At 43.7% G+C, this 17,465-nt stretch overlaps 1 protein-coding gene across 6 annotated transcripts in view; it reads right to left on the bottom strand.

The window, feature by feature from the left end:
- Positions 1-17,465, bottom strand: part of LOC121552426 (ena/VASP-like protein) — a 76,452-nt gene that overhangs the window by 54,549 nt on the left and 4,438 nt on the right. For 4 of the 6 annotated variants that reach the window (XM_045211327.1, XM_045211328.1, XM_045211329.1 and 1 more), the window contains exon 1: positions 126-779. The exons of 1 other annotated variant lie outside the window; for it this stretch is intronic. In XM_045211327.1, the coding sequence (XP_045067262.1) occupies positions 126-235 (110 nt within the window). In that variant the 5' untranslated portion in view covers positions 236-779. Of the gene's footprint in view, positions 1-125; positions 780-5,157; positions 5,304-17,465 lie in introns of those variants that run through there. One more of the 6 variants, XM_045211331.1, reaches the window with a different exon arrangement.

The following is a 17,465-nucleotide window of genomic DNA, read 5'->3' as shown; positions in this document are numbered from 1 at the left end:
ACATTAGCTGTGCTTCTCACTACTGCACATTGCATTACAGTATAAGAGTCTCCCCAGTGGTAACCTATCCAGCCCAGTGTAGCGCAGTGTCACAGTAACCTACCCAGTGGTACCCAGTAGCCTACCTGACTTTAAACTCCTGCGCAGTGACCTGGACCTGGGCTCCAGCAGACACAGCCTCAGTACAGTAGATCTGAGGGAAGTAGAACCGGTGGGACTGCAGGTTTATATCCATGGTGCTAGCTACCGCACATCAGGCGCACAGCACAACCCCGCTACAGGAAAGATGAAAGGATTTCTCTTGTTTCTCTTTTTCTTTCCTTTCCCCTGGTCTGTCCGTCCTGGCTGTGGCGTGAGTTAACGATAGAGGTCAAAGGTTAGCGATGGCATCCCAGTAATTCCCTCTCTCCGTCTCCGTACCCAATGGGGTTGCCGTGGATTCACAGTCACAGCAATAGAGAGATACAGCCGGGCATCCCCCTCTCCTCCTCTCTGCAAAATACACAATCCCTCCTTTCCTCTAATCTCTTCGCTTGATCACCTCTGCTGGCTCCTCACAGACACACTAACCTATTTCCCCAGTAGCAACACAGCAATTTACAGTCACGATATATGGAACAGGAAAATAAATAAATAAATATACAAATAAAAGAACAAAGACGCTTCCAATGTCAACGCCTTGAGGAAAGAAAAGGACGCAAATAAAACAACTAATTTGGGTCCTTTTTCACCAATGCATCGTTTGCCGCAGCAGGGATATTTTAGATGAGGTGGGTGAGAAAAAAGGAGAGAAAATGAAAAGAGAAAGAGAGAAAAAAAGGGAATAAATGAAAAATGCTAGAGCAGCCCTCAGAGTCTGAGAGCACTGAATGAGAGATGAGGTGAGAGCCCTTTGGGTTTTTTGCCGGTCGATTGAGTGAGCGAGAGAGCGAGAGAAGGAGAGAGAGAAAGAGAGCAGTAGAGCAAGAAAGGGAGGGGTAGAGTGAAAGAGAGCGATAAGAGTGGTAGAGCGATAGAGAGAGATAGAGAGAGAGAGAGAGAGAGAGAGAGAGAGAGAGAGAGAGAGAGAGAGAGAGATTCACGGTGCTGTGAGGCGTTGCCTTCACACTGCCTCTCCTCTGTGTGTCTCACTGGATTACAGCCTCCACTTCCATCCCTCCATCCCTCTCTCCCCCCCTCCCAGCTGTGATATGAGCGGTGGGCCGCCAGCACCCGAGGCTGCTGGTCCTCTCCTCCCCCTCCTCACATCCCGCTCTCCTCTCCTCTTTCAGCGCTCTGATTGGATGGAGCCAGGGATGCGTAAGCCCGCACCGAGCGAGGGATGAGGAGAGAGCAGAGTAGAGGAGGAGCGATGGTTGTTAATTCATCCGATGGCTCCCGTCTTTCTCGCGTCTAATTCGAGGTGGCATGCCAGGGTGGGGTGGAGCTACAATACGGCTGTCTCTCTCACACACACACACACACACACACACACACACATGCGCGCACAACACACACACACACACACAGTGCATACATAGAGAAGCACACACCGGTGGGTAAATGGAGATACCAACGCATCTCTCGTTCAAATAAATAGATATGAAAGTACTTAGAGTACTGTATGGAACCTCCCATTGCCACATTGCCACCACAAATGCTCAACAAATTAAGCATAGCCAGTTCAGAAGGGAAACCCGAATGTGGCTGATTGCATCAGCTGACATTGCACTAATTAGATTCACCCTATAATTACATGCTGTCTATTTAGTCAACCAGTTCTACACATGCTTCCTCAATGCCGGATGTCACGTGCTCGCATGCGCTGGTGTCTCTTGCTGCCGTGTTGCTATAACTAGCTGTTACACTCTGTGCTAGCTGTTTCTGATATCCCACCACCACCCCAGCCTCCACCTGTCTGGGTTCTGTGTTTCTTCCTTCAGGGGATTTGGTATAGCATATCGCGCTCACTGACTGTAGTTATATTATCATCTTCATATGACGCTTGGCTCTGGCAGTGAGCTACCCTGACGGAGCAGAACCCTAATGCCAAACCATGGTTAGACATGCACGTGGTGTTTTCTTTCTGAACTGAACATACTGCATTTTTCTAAGACACACCCATTTTATCATGTCCACTGCATAAGTGCACATGTCCATTTTGTCAACGTCACTCACTCTGGTTGGAAGAAGAATCTATGTTAAAGCCTGCGGTAAAACCACTGATCAGTTTTATAAATAAATATACATTAGATTATATATCTGATATTACTGGAGAGCTCTATAATCTCATCTGCTGCTCTAATACCAAACCACCACACTACAATCCTAGGATGGGTGGCTGCATCTCTACATTCACCACTGGACTCTTTAAAAACAGAGAAAAACAGAGAATGAATGAATGATATTCCTATGGAGACAGATTCCTTTTTACAGTATTAGTAGCAGAGTAGCACTCGTCTAATTATAATCACATCTGTCATGGACCATTTGATTATTATTGGTGGTTGATGTGATTGAGGCTTTAAAGCGGAGTACAATACAGTACAGTATAGTATGTGAACAGTAGGAAGGTTTCTTATCACAAGAAGCAGTTGATTCTTATCAGTATCCTGTGATACAGTATATTTAACTCAGATAGTGACTATTGGAATGGAATCATTGGCTACCAGTCGTTATGTGCCTGTAGAGGGACCGTGACTGAGTCTGTCATTGTGTCTGTGCTCTGAAGAGAAGCTCAGGTCAATAAAACAGAGAGGCTGCCCCCTCACCAAACTGCCCCCCCTTGACAATAAAAGGATCCTGTAATAAATGTGTTTGTCTCAATTCACACACACATTCCGACACAGTACAGAAGAAATACAGGATTTAAACCACATTGGTCAAAGATGAGCCAATCCAATCCCTCTGTCAGTCTGCCATCTGTTCTCTATCTTTATTGAGCTAGTAGCAGTAAAACTTTTCAACTAGGGCTTAGCGATAAACAGTATCATGAATATCGGTATACTGGTATGGAACCACATACTGGTACGGATTTTTACAATATCTTCTATAATGATATGTTGTTACAGTGCTAAATTAAATGAAAAGTTCTGTAAATTGGACTATTTCACTAGAACTTTCATTATTCAGAAACATAAAATACCTCAAATACCGCCATACCGTCAAAAATGAGAAAAATATTGTGATATGATATCACCCAGCCCTAATTTTAACCATACTGGTCTTTGTCAGGTAGAGTCTTCATCAAAGCTGAGCAGACAACGTCTCTGTCCAGTCTCTGCCATCTCTGTCTTTATTGAGCTAGTAGTAATGCAACAACATTTCAACCAAGCTGAGCGCTGAGCAGACAGTGTGCCATCCTAACCTTTTATCAGCGGGGAGTCTGTGCCCAATCAGAACCTAGTGATCTGTGACTGCTGACACAATGAACTCTACGTGAGGGCATTATCTAGTCTTTATTGACCATGGTGTGTGTGTGTGTGTGTGTCTGTCTCACAGACACCCATAGGGCAGCAAGTGTCTCTGTGAGTAATGAGAGAAATAGAGAAAAAAACAGGTTGGCCTAAAGGGACACAGATGGAGAAGGGGGGAGGATTTGAGAGAGAAAAAAAGGCATGTAGACAAATACTGAGAAAAAGAAAAAGAAACAGGGACAGAGATATATATATATATTTATAGAGAGAGAGAGGGAGGGAGATATATATATATAGATAGAGAGAGAGTGAGATAGAGAGAGAGAGAAAGAGAGAGAGAGATAGAGAAGGAACAAATAAACTACCATACTTGCATACTGGGCCCCTCCCCCCACCTCTCTCTCTCTCTCTCTCTCTCTCTGTCAGGTTAGTGGTTGACTGCAGATTGCATTCTAATCCTTAAAAAGACACACCTCCATTTGTGTGTGTGTGTGTGTGTGTGTGTGTGTGTGTGTGTGTGTGTGTGTGTGTGTGTGTGTGTGTGTGTGTGTGTGTGTGTGTGTGTCTGTGCACGCTAGAGTGCTACTGTAACAGCCAGACAATTCACATACTGCAGGGGAGATGGCGTTCTTTTTTTTATATATATATATTTTTTCATTTTTTTTTATTGTTTTCTTTTGTTCCCCACTCTATAGTCAACCAATTCAACAAATTCATAAATATGACACTTTACAAAACAAAAGCAGTTCATACATACTTATAGATCATCATATAATGTCATTTTAGCAGACGCTCTTATCCAGAGCGACTTACAAGAGCAATTAGGGTTAAGTGCCTTGCTCAAGGGCACATTGACAGATTTTTCACCTAGTCGGCTCGGGGATTAGAACCAGCGACCTTTCGGTTACTGGCACAACGCTCTTAACCACTAAGCTACCTGCCCCCGTGTTATGATGGGGGAGATGGCCTTCTGTCCGACACAGGGAGGGAAGTGCACACGCGTGTGTGTATGTGTGTACTGGCAGCTGTCCCTAAGCTGATCCTTGATCAGGTTTAACAGCGCTCTCCAAGGTCAGAGACCCGGCGAGCCGTGGGATTGGGCAGGAGTGACAGCTGCAGCAGCCAATCAGATCCATCGCCTCTGCTGCCAATCAACACCCTGCCACAGCTGATTTGTCAAGAGCTCTCACAGGGGGGAGGGGCAACGTCAGGTTTAGAGTAGAATCCCCTGCACTGACAGAAACCTCCTATCTGCTTCATTCATCACTCCTGTATTAATGGCCTTGTTCAACACTCGCAAGGCTAGCTACGCTTTATTAGTGTCACGCACACAGTGCTATGTAACGCCCCACATGTAGAAGTATGTAGCGAGTCACACTCCCTGTCATACAAACAAGCATACACGTGCATGCAAACACACATACACACACACACACACACACACACAGAGACTGTCACTGCTGTGAATGACTCACACACACTCATTCAATCCTGTCACTGTCAGTCGTAATCAAGACAGTCATCACAGGCGCAGGTTTACGAACACACATATACTGTAGGCTACACAGCTTAAGAAATTCAACAACAGTTTTCATCATTGACTAAAGCCTCACTTCACAACAGACAAAACACCAACTGTACAACGTCTACAAAGTGTTTGTTATCAAGGCTGTTCAATTAGAGCTACTACCGTCTCTCAATGCAGTACACAACGACACTGAACGGACAGAGGGTGGAAATGAAGGAGGAATGTCAGCCTTACCCGTAATCATCCAACGAGTACATGGCCTCGGAGAGAAGGAGAGGAGAGGCGATTCTTAATGAGATGCAAGGAGGGAGGAGAGGAAGGAGGAGAGGAAGAGGGGATACAAATCTGACAACGGTCAAGGAGGAGGCACATGCCGCTCCTCTCACCCCTGATTCCTGACATATACACAGAGAGAGAGACAGAGAGACAGAGAAAGAGAGAGAGAGAGAGAGAGAGAGAGAGAGAGAGAGAGAGAGAGAGAGAGAGAGAGAGAGAGAGAGAGAGAGAGAGAGAGACAGAGAAAGAGAGGAAGTGCAGATCTAAAGATCTGTGACGTCCTGTCTTCTTGGGTAACTCACACAAGCTCATCCTCTCAGGGGATTGAACGGCCATGGTACGTACACACACACACAAACTGACACACTCTCTCCCTTTGACACAAATGCACACATAGGCCTACAGTAGAGGATGAATCACACAAGCTGATCATTTTAATTACCACACACACTGCAGGGAGCTGGCAGATGGGATATAGGGAAAGTGTGTGTGTGTGAGAGAGAGAAGAGAGAGAGAGAGAGAGAGAGAGAGAGAGAGAGAGAGAGAGAGAGAGAGAGAGAGAAATTACAAAATATACAGACCACAAATTCCAATTGGCTATACTTAAACTCTTTAACATCATCCTTAGCTCTGGCATCTTCCCCAATATTTGGAACCAAGGACTGATCACCCCAATCAACAAAAGTGGAGAGAAAAAATTTGACCCCAACAACTACCGTGGGATATGCGTCAACAGCAACCTTGGGAAAATCCTCTGCATTATCATTAACAGCAGACCCATACATTTCCTCAGTGAAAACAATATACTGAGCAAATGTCAAATTGGCTTTTTACCAAATGACCGTACGACAGACCACAGATTCACCTGCACACCCTAACAGACAAAGAAACAAAACAAAACAAAGGCAGTCTTCTCATGCTTTGTTGATTTCAAAAAAGCTTTTAACTCAATTTGGCATGAGGGTCTGCTATACAAATTGATGTAAAGTGGTGTAGGCGGAAAAACATACGATATTCTAAAATCCATGTACACAAACAAGTGTGCGATTAAAATTGGCAAAAAACAGACACATTTCTTTCCACATGGCCGTGGGGTGAGACAGAGATGCAGCTTAAGCCCCACCCTCTTCAACATATATATCAACAAATTGGCGAGGACACTAGAACAGTCTGCAGCACCCAGCCTCACCCTACTAGAATCTGAAGTAAAATGTATACTGTTTGCTGATGATCTGGTGCTTCTGTCCCCAACCAAGAAGGGCCTACAGCAGCACCTAGATCTTCTGCACAGATTCTGTCAGACCTGGGCCCTGACATTAAATCTCCGTAAGACAAAAATAATGGTGTTCCAAAAAAGGTCCAGTTGCCAGGACTACAAATACAAATTCCATCTAGACACCGTTGCCCTAGAGCACACAAAAAACTATACATTTAAATTTTTTGTCATTTAGCAGACGCTCCAGACCGACTTACTATACCTACCTCGGCCTAAGCTTCAGCGCCACAGGTAACTTCCACAAAGCTATGAACGATCTGAGAGACAAGGCAAGAAGGGCCTTCTATGCCATCAAAAGGAACATAATATTAGACATACCAATTAGGATCTGGCTAAAAATACTCGAATCAGTTATAGAACCCATTGCCCTTTATGGTTGTGAGGTCTGGGGTCGCTCAACAACCAAGAATTCACAAAATGGGACAAACACCAAATTGAGACTCTGCATACAGAATTCTGCAAAAATATCCTCTGTGTGCGATGTAAAAACACCAAATAATGAATGCAGAGCAGAATTAGGCCGCGATACCCACTAATGATCAAAATCCATAAAAGAGCCGTTAAATTCTACAATCACCTAAAAGGAAGCGATTCCCAAACCTTCCATAACAAAGCCATCACCTACAGAGAGAGCCTGGAGAAGAGTCCCCTAAGCAAGCTGGTCCTGGGGCTCTGATCACAAACACAAACAGACCCCACATAGCCACAGGACAGCAACACAATTAGACCCAACCAAATCATGAGAAAACAAAAAGATAATTACTTGACATATTGGAAAGAATCAACAAAAAAACAGAGCAAACTAGAATGCTATTTGGCCCTAAACAGAGAGCACACAATGGCAGAATACCTGACTACTGTGACTGACCCAAACTTAACTCCCATACAGTGAGGGAAAAAAGTATTTGATCCCCTGCTGATTTTGTACGTTTGCCCACTGACAAAGAAATGATCAGTCTATAATTTTAATGGTAGGTTTATTTGAACAGTGAGAGACAGAATAACAACAAACAAATCCAGAAAAACGCATGTCAAAAATGTTATAAATTGATTTGCATTTTAATGAGGGAAATAAGTATTTGACCCCCTCTCAATCAGAAAGATTTCTGGCTCCCAGGTGTGTTTTATACAGGTACTTGAGCTGAGATTAGGAGCACACTCTTAAAGGAGTGCTCCTAATCTCAGCTTGTTACCTGTATAAAAGACACCTGTCCACAGAAGCAATCAATCAATCAGATTCCAAACTCTCCACCATGGCCAAGACCAAAGAGCTCTCCAAGGATGTCAGGGACAAGATTGTGGACCTACACAAGGCTGGAATGGGCTACAAGACCATCGCCAAGCAGCTTGGTGAGAAGGTGACAACAGTTGGTGCGATTATTCGCAAATGGAAGAAACACAAAACTAACTGTCAATCTCCCTCGGCCTGGGGCTCCATGCAAGATCTCACCTCGTGGAGTTGCAATGATCATGAGAATGGTGAGGAATCAGCCCAGAACTACACGGGAGGATCTTGTCAATGATCTCAAGGCAGCTGGGAGCATAGTCACCAAGAAAACAATTGGTAACACACTACGCCGTGAAGGACTGAAATCCTGCAGCGCCCGCAAGGTCCCCCTGCTCAAGAAAGCACATACATGCCCGTCTGAAGTTTGCCAATGAACATCTGAATGATTCAGAGGAGAACTGGGTGAAAGTGTTGTGGTCAGATGAGACCAAAAATTGAGCTCTTTGGCATCAACTCAACTTCGCCGTGGTTTGGAGGAGGAGGAATGCTGCCTATGACCCCAAGAACACCATCCCCACCGTCAAACATGGAGGTGGAAACATTATGCTTTGGGGCTGTTTTCTGCTAAGGGGACAGGACAACTTCACCGCATCAAAGGGATGATGGACGGGCCATGTACCGTCAAATCTTGGGTGAGAACCTCCTTCCCCCTCAGCCAGGGCATTGAAAATGGGTCGTGGATGGGTATTCCAGCATGACAATGACCCAAAACACACGGCCAAGGCAACAAAGGAGTGGCTCAAGAAGAGGCACATTAAGGTCCTGGAGTGGCCTAGTCAGTCTCCAGACCTTAATCCCATAGAAAATCTGTGGAGGAGCTGAAGGTTCGAGTTGCCAAACGTCAGCCTCGAAACCTTAATGACTTGGAGAAGATCTGCAAAGAGGAGTGGAACAAAATCCCTCCTGAGATGTGTGCAAACCTGGTGGCCAACTGCAAGAAACGTCTGACCTCTGTGATTGCCAACAAGGGTTTTGCCACCAAGTACTAAGTCATGTTTTGCAGAGGGGGTCAAATACTTATTTCCCTCATTAAAAATGCAAATCAATTTATAACATTTTTGACATGCGTTTTCTAGATTTTGTTGTTGTTATTCTGTCTCTCACTGTTCAAATAAACCTACCATTAAAATTATAGACTGATCATGTCTTTGTCAGTGGGCAAACATACAAAATCAGCAGGGGATCAAATACTTTTTTCCCTCACTGTATCTATTGGGTGAAATACCACAGTGTGCCATCACAGCAGCAAGATTTGTGACCTGTTGCCACAAGAAAAGGGCAACCAGTGAAGAACAAACACCATTGTAAATACAACCCATATTTATGTTTATTTATTTTCCCTTTTTGCACATACAATAAGACATTTTAAATGTCTTTATTATTTGGAACTTTTGTTTATTATCTATTTCACTTGCTTTGGCAATGTAAACATATGTTTCCCATGCCAATAAGGCACCTTAAATTGAATTGAAATGGAATTGAGAGAGAGAGAGAGGTGGGGGGGATAAAGAGAGAGAGAGAGAGAGAGAGAGAGAGGGAGGGGGATAAAGAGAGAGAGAGAGAGAACGAAAGAGAGAGAGAGAGAGAGAGAGAGAGAGAGAGAACGAACGAACGAGAGAGAGAGAGAGGGCGCCGTCCCACTGCTAAATCGTTGCTGCCACTCCCCAAAACATTATGGAAAAAATTTACAATGCCCTTTTAAGATCAGAGTGACAAGTTACAATGTATATTTGTAGCAAACAGAGAGAGCAGTGGAGAGATAAAAATGGCTAACGCCAAACTCTTAATTGGAGACTATGCTGAAACATCGATCCATGGGCAAGTCAGTGCCACATTTTCATTTGTGACAAAATCAAAATGAAAGAAAAGTTATCTTGCAAATTCAGCAGGCTATCATCTTTATTTTATTATTTTGGTGTGCTTGTATTAAATCGTACAAAAGTTTTACTGTGCGTGAAGTTTCAAATGCATTTGTTATTACAAAATGTGTAATGTGATAGGGATTTTAACGTTACATTTTTGTACACACAAAAAACTTTTGATTAATAAAATATTTTATCAGTCGTCTTCCTGGAAATGAAGGGGATAATGACGCAATCTTAGCGAGAGGAGGGTATCTGATTTCATTGGTCATCAACTCGTGGCACAGACACTTCATACAGGATAAATGGAGTTAACCCATTGGGTTAGCCCTGAGTTAGCCTGCCCCGGAGCAGGTTAGTTCTGAAGGATTCGTTGACAGTGACCCACTTTCATTGTACAGGTTATTCCTAGTTGAACTCAGAGTTGACCAAAGTTAGCTCGCTAACTCCTCAAACCTGATTCGTAGTATAGTGCTCAGCGGTCTCGGTTGTTGTCACCTCGAATGTTGTCATTAAAACATTGATTGATTGGTTTAAAGATTAACTCTGCTCATTGATCAACCATGCGCTGCGGCCACTCAAGACTTCAGCTAATTTCATCTGCTTGCGTTTTGCCGCCCGCCACCCTACTCCCATTGAGTCTATGAGACCTTCGTCGCTTACCGTGGACCTTCTATAAACGCCTTTAATCCTGCTGTAGGACTCATTGCGGCCAGCACTAGCAGGTCAAACGAATGACTAAAATGAAAAATACAACTAATCATGGCTCTCGAGTCAGTAAAAAGACTTGTTCAAAAAGAACAAACCGTTCACGAACTGCACATTACTAAGCCTGGCCTACCCTGTCCTAATATTCGTAGGCTATATCTGCTTGGCACCTTCAGCATTCAGATGTTTGTAAAATGACTTTCGCAATATTAAATCATAGGCTTTATTAATTGAGGGACAACCAATGTAATTTGCTGGGTCATTGTTACCAAATGCGTTGTAGAAAATAATGTTTACTGGCGGAGCTGTGTGGGCTACCGGAGTGAACACAACTCACATCTTGTTGATTGCACATCCAACTGCTGATTGGGGCTTTTCGATTGCCAGGTTCAACGTAAGAAATATTTTTGGTAGTTCTGCTTTAAACAGTCAGTGCATATGGTCATTTTTACAAGAACTGGGTAAAGTTGTAATTTCATAACAAGGACAGCAATCATTTTTGCGAGCCGTACTGGCCGGAATGGGAGAAGAGCAGCTCTCCTCTGTAAAGTTCCAAACAGTCAAAACCATTCGCTTTTGTGACGGTGGTGAAATCCAAAGCGGTATTATAGTAATTGGCTATGTACTGTATGTCATAGCTAATTTCTAAAGATAAATATATACTTTTTACTTGCTCAAAACATTTGAATCTGCTATATGTCAAGTTAATCAGTGGGTGACGAGGATTTCAGATAAAAAGTGGGGGGACAAAAACATAAATTGCCCCCCACTAATCTGATAGTAGTAGATTTTCAGTCTGCCCTATGGCTCAGCTCACACACTACATCATTCACACACATATACACACACACACATAACCACACACACACACACACACACACACACACACACAGAGCCACACAGCTCAGAGAAGTCAGCTCATACAGATCCAGCTCAGCTCGTGAGCGAGCTCCATCAGTATCAGATAGTAATTTAGAATGGAACATGAATGTGTTCATGCAACAATTGCTAGTGCATCGAATCGCATCGATTCGTTTCAATAATCTAATATAATCGCACCGAATCATTTTAAACTGTTCCTGTATCATATCGGAGCCCATGTATCTAGATGCGTATCGAATCGTGCTTGTAAAGACAGATGCACATCCCTATTTATTAAGGATATAACGATTCACCGATACGCATCGGTCCCCGATTCAAATGTTTAAGATATGACTGCATCGGTCCGTGGACCCCCAAACGATCCAAATGTAGCATGCATCAGTCAGAAAATCGATTCAAACATTACGAATCGCCGATTTACAAAAATGTTTTGCTTATACAGTGCATTCGGAAAGTATTCAGACCCCTTGACTTTTTCCACATTTTGTTACGTTACAACCTTATTCTAAAATGGATTAAATTGTTTTTCCCTCAGCAATATACACACAATACCCCATAATGACAAAGCAAAAACAGGTTTTTAAACATTTTTGCAAATATATTACAAATAAATAACTGAAATATCACATTAACATAAGTATTCAGACCCTTTACTCAGTACTTTGTTCAAGCACCTTTGGCAGCGATTACAGCCTCGAGTCTTCCTGGGTATGACGCTACAAGCTTGGCACACCTGTATTTGGGGAGTTTCTCCCATTGTTCTCTGCAGATCCTCTCAAGCTCTGTCAGGTTGGATGGGGAACGTCACTGCACAGCTATTTTCAGGTCTCTCCAGAGATGTTAAATCGGGTTCAAGTCCGGGCTCTGGCTGGGCCACTTAAGGACATTCAGAGACTTGTCCCGAAGCCACTCCTGCGTTGTCTTGGCTGTGTGCTTAGGGTCGTTGGCTTGTTGGAAGGTGAACCTTCGCCCCAGTCTGAGGTTCTGAGCACTCTGGAGCAGGTGTTCATCAAGGATCTCTGTACTTTGCTCTGTTCATCTTTCACTCGATCCTGACTAGTCTCCCTGCCGCTGAAAAACATCCCCACTTGATGCTGCCACCACCATACTTCACCGTAGGGATGGTGCCAGGTTTCCTCCGATTTCTCAGTATTGCCGGGTGGCCAGCTCTAGGAAGAGTATTGGTGATTTCAAAACTTCTTCCACTTCAGAATGATGGAGCCAATGTGTTCTTGGGGACATTCAATGCTGCAGACAATTTTTGGTACCCTTCCCCAGATCTGTGCCTCGACACAATCCTGTCTTGGAGCTCTACGGACAATTCCTTCTACCTCATGGCTTGGGTTTTGCTCTGACATGCACTGTCAACTGTGGGACCTTATTTAGACAGGTGTGTGCCTTTCCAAATCATGTCCCATCAATTGAATTTACCACAGGTGGACTCCAATCAAGTTGTAGAAACATCTCAAGAATGATCAATGGAAACAGGATGCACCTAAACTCAATTTCGAGTCTCATAGCAAAGGGCCTGAATACTTATGTATTTCTAAAATTTCTTATAAGCTGTTTTCGCTTTGTCATTATGGGGTATTGTGTGTAGATTGATGAGGGGAAAAAAACTATTGAATCCATTTTAGAATAAGGCTGTAATGTAACAAAATGTGGAAAAAGCCAAGGGATCTGAATACTTTCCGAATGCACTGCATATGCGTTCTACTGTTCTATTGGTTTTCTTTCAACTTTCTTTCATTGTCTAGCAGCCAAAGTCATATTAGCAACCCATGATAGTTGTTGCATCTTTAGATCTCCCCTCTTTCTGAATTTCTAACAGATAATTCCATCTCTGTCCATGAAACCGCTCGCATTTTAGAACTGTGTTTTACCACAAATTGCATTTTGGAACATTCGCATGTAGGCCTTCCGCCGGGTGCGCATTGCGGTACCTAAAATGTGAAGAATTAATAGTTTATCAACATTTTAAGCTAAATAATAATAATAATAATATGCCATTTAGCAGACGCTTTTATCCAAAGCGACTTACAGTCATGCGTGCATACATTTTTTTGTGTGTATGGGTGGTCCCGGGGATCGAACCCACTACCTTGGCGTTACAAGCGCCGTGCTCTACCAGCTGAGCTACAGAGGACCACATTCTGATATAACATTCTGATATATTCCATCAGCCGTATTAATTGATACGCCGTATACCTCCACTACACTACTTTGATATGCATTGTGGGTATTAAAGAGCCACTGAACACGCCGATTGCCATGTGTGTTTTTCTGTTGCTCATTAGAAAAACGAGATTTCAGTCTTGGAGATGTGTTTCCTGACCGATTCCGCATTTGGTTAATGATGTTTGTCCGCCATGAGATACCGTAGCCTATTTCATTTCCTCTAAATCCCCAGAATGAATATAAGATAATTCAAGAAATCTGTAATACATTTTGACGTTTTTGCCAAGGATGTTTTAGTTGCGCAATTTTACATCTAACTAAGGTGTTTGGTGCAGTATTTCTCAAGTAACAAAATGTGCGACGTGTTGTCTTATGGTTCCAAACTTCTTCCATTTAAGAATGATGGAGGCCACTGTGTTCTTGGGGACCTTCAATGCTGCAGAATGTTTTTGGTACCCTTCCCCAGATCTGTGCCTTCGACACAATCCTGTCTCGGAGCTCTACGGACTGTCCTCATGGCTTTTGCTCTGACATCCACTGTTAACTGTGGGACCTTATTTAGACAGGTGTTTGCCTTTCCAAATCATGTCCAATCAATTGCATTTACCACAGGTGGACAATCTAATTGTAGAAAAAAACTTTTTTTGCTTTTTCATTATGGGGTATTGTGTGTAGATTGATGAGGGAAAAAATTTATTCAATCAATTTTAGAATAAGGCTGTAACGTAACAAAATGTGGAAAAAGGGAAGAATACTTACCAAACCCACTGTCCAGGACACTAGTTCAACTAGCTCTCTCAGTCTCACTCAATTAGACATCCATGTTTCATCCATGCATTATTTCAGGAATCTTAAGATTAGGTATTAACTCTAAATGGTTAAGGTAAGGGTTAAAGTTTGTGATATGCTTAAAACAAAAATCGCTAAAAATACTTTATATCGCTGGATTCGAACATGCAACCTTTGGCACCAGAAGCAGGCCAGTCAAGTTCGAACATGCAACCTTTGGCACCAGAAGCAGGCCAGTCAAGTTCGAACATGCAACATTTGGCACCAGAAGCAGATGCTTACAACCATCCGCCATCCCCGTCCACAACACCCTAGCAAAACCGAAACCTACTTGAAGGCAACAGTGCTCACTGTTGCACCTAGTGGCCGGTTTCCACATCGTCTCCAGACGTCCTCTGACATTGATGGATGTCGAATACTGACTTGTATCAAGGGTGACCTGGCTGAGTTTCAAGGTATTGTCAAGGGGTGCTGAAGGTGGGTGTGGTGCATGAATCAAGCGCAGGACGCAGAAGCTCAGTCCAAAAGACTTTAGTGCAATATTCACGTAGAAAATAAGCACAATAAGCCCGAAGGCGAAATAACGGCGCACACAGGCGTCAATCAAACGGCGCACTAACATGTGCGAAAAACCTCTCCAAAACACTGGAGGGAAGTACGTAGCTCCAACACGAAACAGAAGAGCAATCACACACAAAGACAAACACACACAACGAGAACTAAATAGGACACTAACGAGGACTAACAAGACACAGGTGTACAACATCAAGACAAAACCAAACGAACATGAAACATAGATCGGTGGCAGCTAGTACTCCGGGGACGACGACCGCCGAAGCCTGCCCGAACCAGGAGGAGGAGCAGCCTCGGCCGAAACCGTGACAGGTATCCTTAACCTCAATGTATGATTCAAACCTAGATTGGCAAACAACTATTTTTGTACTTATTCCCATCTCTCTCTCTCCTCTCTCTAGTAGCCTACTCTCCCTCTGGTGCACAGAGTAGTAGGGGGTAGTTACCATGGAACTAGAATGACAGTAAATTGAATGATATCGGGTGGTCACCCCTAGCCCAGCAGAAACCAGCACACACATATCGCCCATACGGCCAGCACACATATGGGTCACACACCACCAACGCACATGCCACCAACCACACACGCCAATACACATCAACCCAAATCAATACGCATCGAGCTGGATCGATGGCCCACATGCTTTCAGTACTTAATGAAATGTCATAATTCACTCACTAGGAGATTTAAGTGCATCCGTTATATACACTACATGACCAAAAGTATATGGACACCTGCTCATCGAACATCTCATTCCAAAATCATGGGCATTAATATGGAGTTGGTCCCCCCTTTGCTGATATAAACAGCCTCCACTCTTCTGGAAAGGCTCTTCCACTAGATGTTGGAACATTGCTGCGGAGACTTGCTTCCATTCAGCCACAAGAGCATTAGTGAGGTCGGGCACTGATGTTCGGTGATTAGGCCTGGCTCGCAGTCTGCGTTCCAATTCATCCCAAAGGTGTTCGATGGGGTTGAGGTCAGGGTTCTGTGCAGGCCAGTCAAGTTCTTCCACACCGATCTCGACAAACCATTTCTGTATGGACCTCGCTTTGTGTCATGCTGAAACAGGAAAGGGCCTTCCCCAAACTGTTGCCACAAAGTTGGAAGGACAGAATCATCTAGAATGTCATTGTATGCTGTAGCGTTAAGATTTCCTTTCACTGGAACTAAGGGGCCTAGCCCGAACCATGAAAAACAGCCACAGACCATTATTCTCCTCCACCAAACGTAACAGTTGGCACTATGCATTCAGGCAGGTAGCGTTCTCCTGGCATCCGCCAAACTCAGATTCGTCCATCGGACTGCCAGATGGTGAAGCGTGATTCATCACTCCACAGAACGCATTTCCAGGATAAAAAACAGCACTTGAATCAGACTATTCTTTCAGGGATACTATGGTTGGTGCATGTGCGTTTGTGTTTTAATGTTTTTTTATATTTTTTTTATCATGTGTTGGTCATTGTAAGTCATTGATGATGCATGTTGTGATAAAACAATTTCCCAAGTTGGGATTAATAAAGTAATATTCTACTCTACTCTCACTGTTCCAGAGTCCAATGGCGGCGAGCTTTACACCACGCTTGGCATTGCGCATGGTAATCGTAGACTTGTGTGTGGCTGCTTGTCCATGGAAACCCATTTCATGAAGCTCCCGACGAACAGTTATTGTGCTGACGTTGCTTCCAGAGGCAGTTTGGAACTCGGTAGTGAGTGTTGCAACCGAGGACAGACCATTTTTACACGCTACGTGCTTCAGCACTCGGCGGTCCCGTTCTGTGAGCTTGAGTGGCCTACCACTTCGCGGCTGAGCTGTTGTTGCTCCTAGACGTTTCCACTTCACAATAACAGCACTTACAGTTGACCGGGGCAGCTCTAGAAGGGCAGAAATTTGACAAACTGACTTGTTGGAAAGGTGGCATCATATGACGGTGCAACGTTGAAAGTCACTGAGCTCTTCAGTAAGGCCATTCTACTGCCAATGTTTGTCTATGGAGATTGAATGGCTGTGTGCTCGATTTTATACACCTGTCATCAACTGTTGTGGCTGAAATAGCAGAATCCACTAATTTGAAGGGGTGTCCACATACTTTTGTGTATAAATAAACTACAGCTAGCCCGAAGCATTACGCTATGAATGGGACCTGCTGGAGAAAAAGAAATGACCTAAACTTGTCTTTTTCATAGGATGTACAGTATACTGACACCAGCTCCACTCCTTCTAATCTGGTTCTTCTAAACTCCTTCAGTGTTAACTGCAGAAGTGACGAACGAGTCTCTCCTCTCGTTAGTTTCTTGTTAGTGGTTGGTTTACTGTCTCCTCATTAAAGGTTTTAACTGATCAGTGTCACAACAGCAGATTAACACGAGACCACACTGCTGCTGGCCTGATCACAGTTACAGTACAGACAATCAATCAGCAATTAACAGGAGACAGTAATACCATCACACAGCGAGAGAGAGGGGGGGGGCTCTATATTCATAGCAATGAGAGAGTACTTGCTGGTGCATTGTCTCTATCGGTGTGACATTGTGGAGCTCACGAAATGCTAAGAAAAGAGAGACAAATCAAGTTCACTTCAAACATGAATTTGAACACACAGGAAACTTGAAACAGAATGAGACACACACGTACACACACACAAACACATCATGCCACGCTAACAGGCTGAAACCATGCTTACTGTCAACATACAAACATATGTCCCC

This window comes from Coregonus clupeaformis, chromosome 36 (genome assembly GCF_020615455.1).
Source record: "Coregonus clupeaformis isolate EN_2021a chromosome 36, ASM2061545v1, whole genome shotgun sequence".
In the NCBI taxonomy this organism is placed as follows: Eukaryota; Metazoa; Chordata; class Actinopteri; order Salmoniformes; family Salmonidae; genus Coregonus; species Coregonus clupeaformis.
The sequence above is the reverse complement of the archived record's forward strand: the minus strand, read 5'-3'. Positions and strand labels throughout refer to the sequence as shown.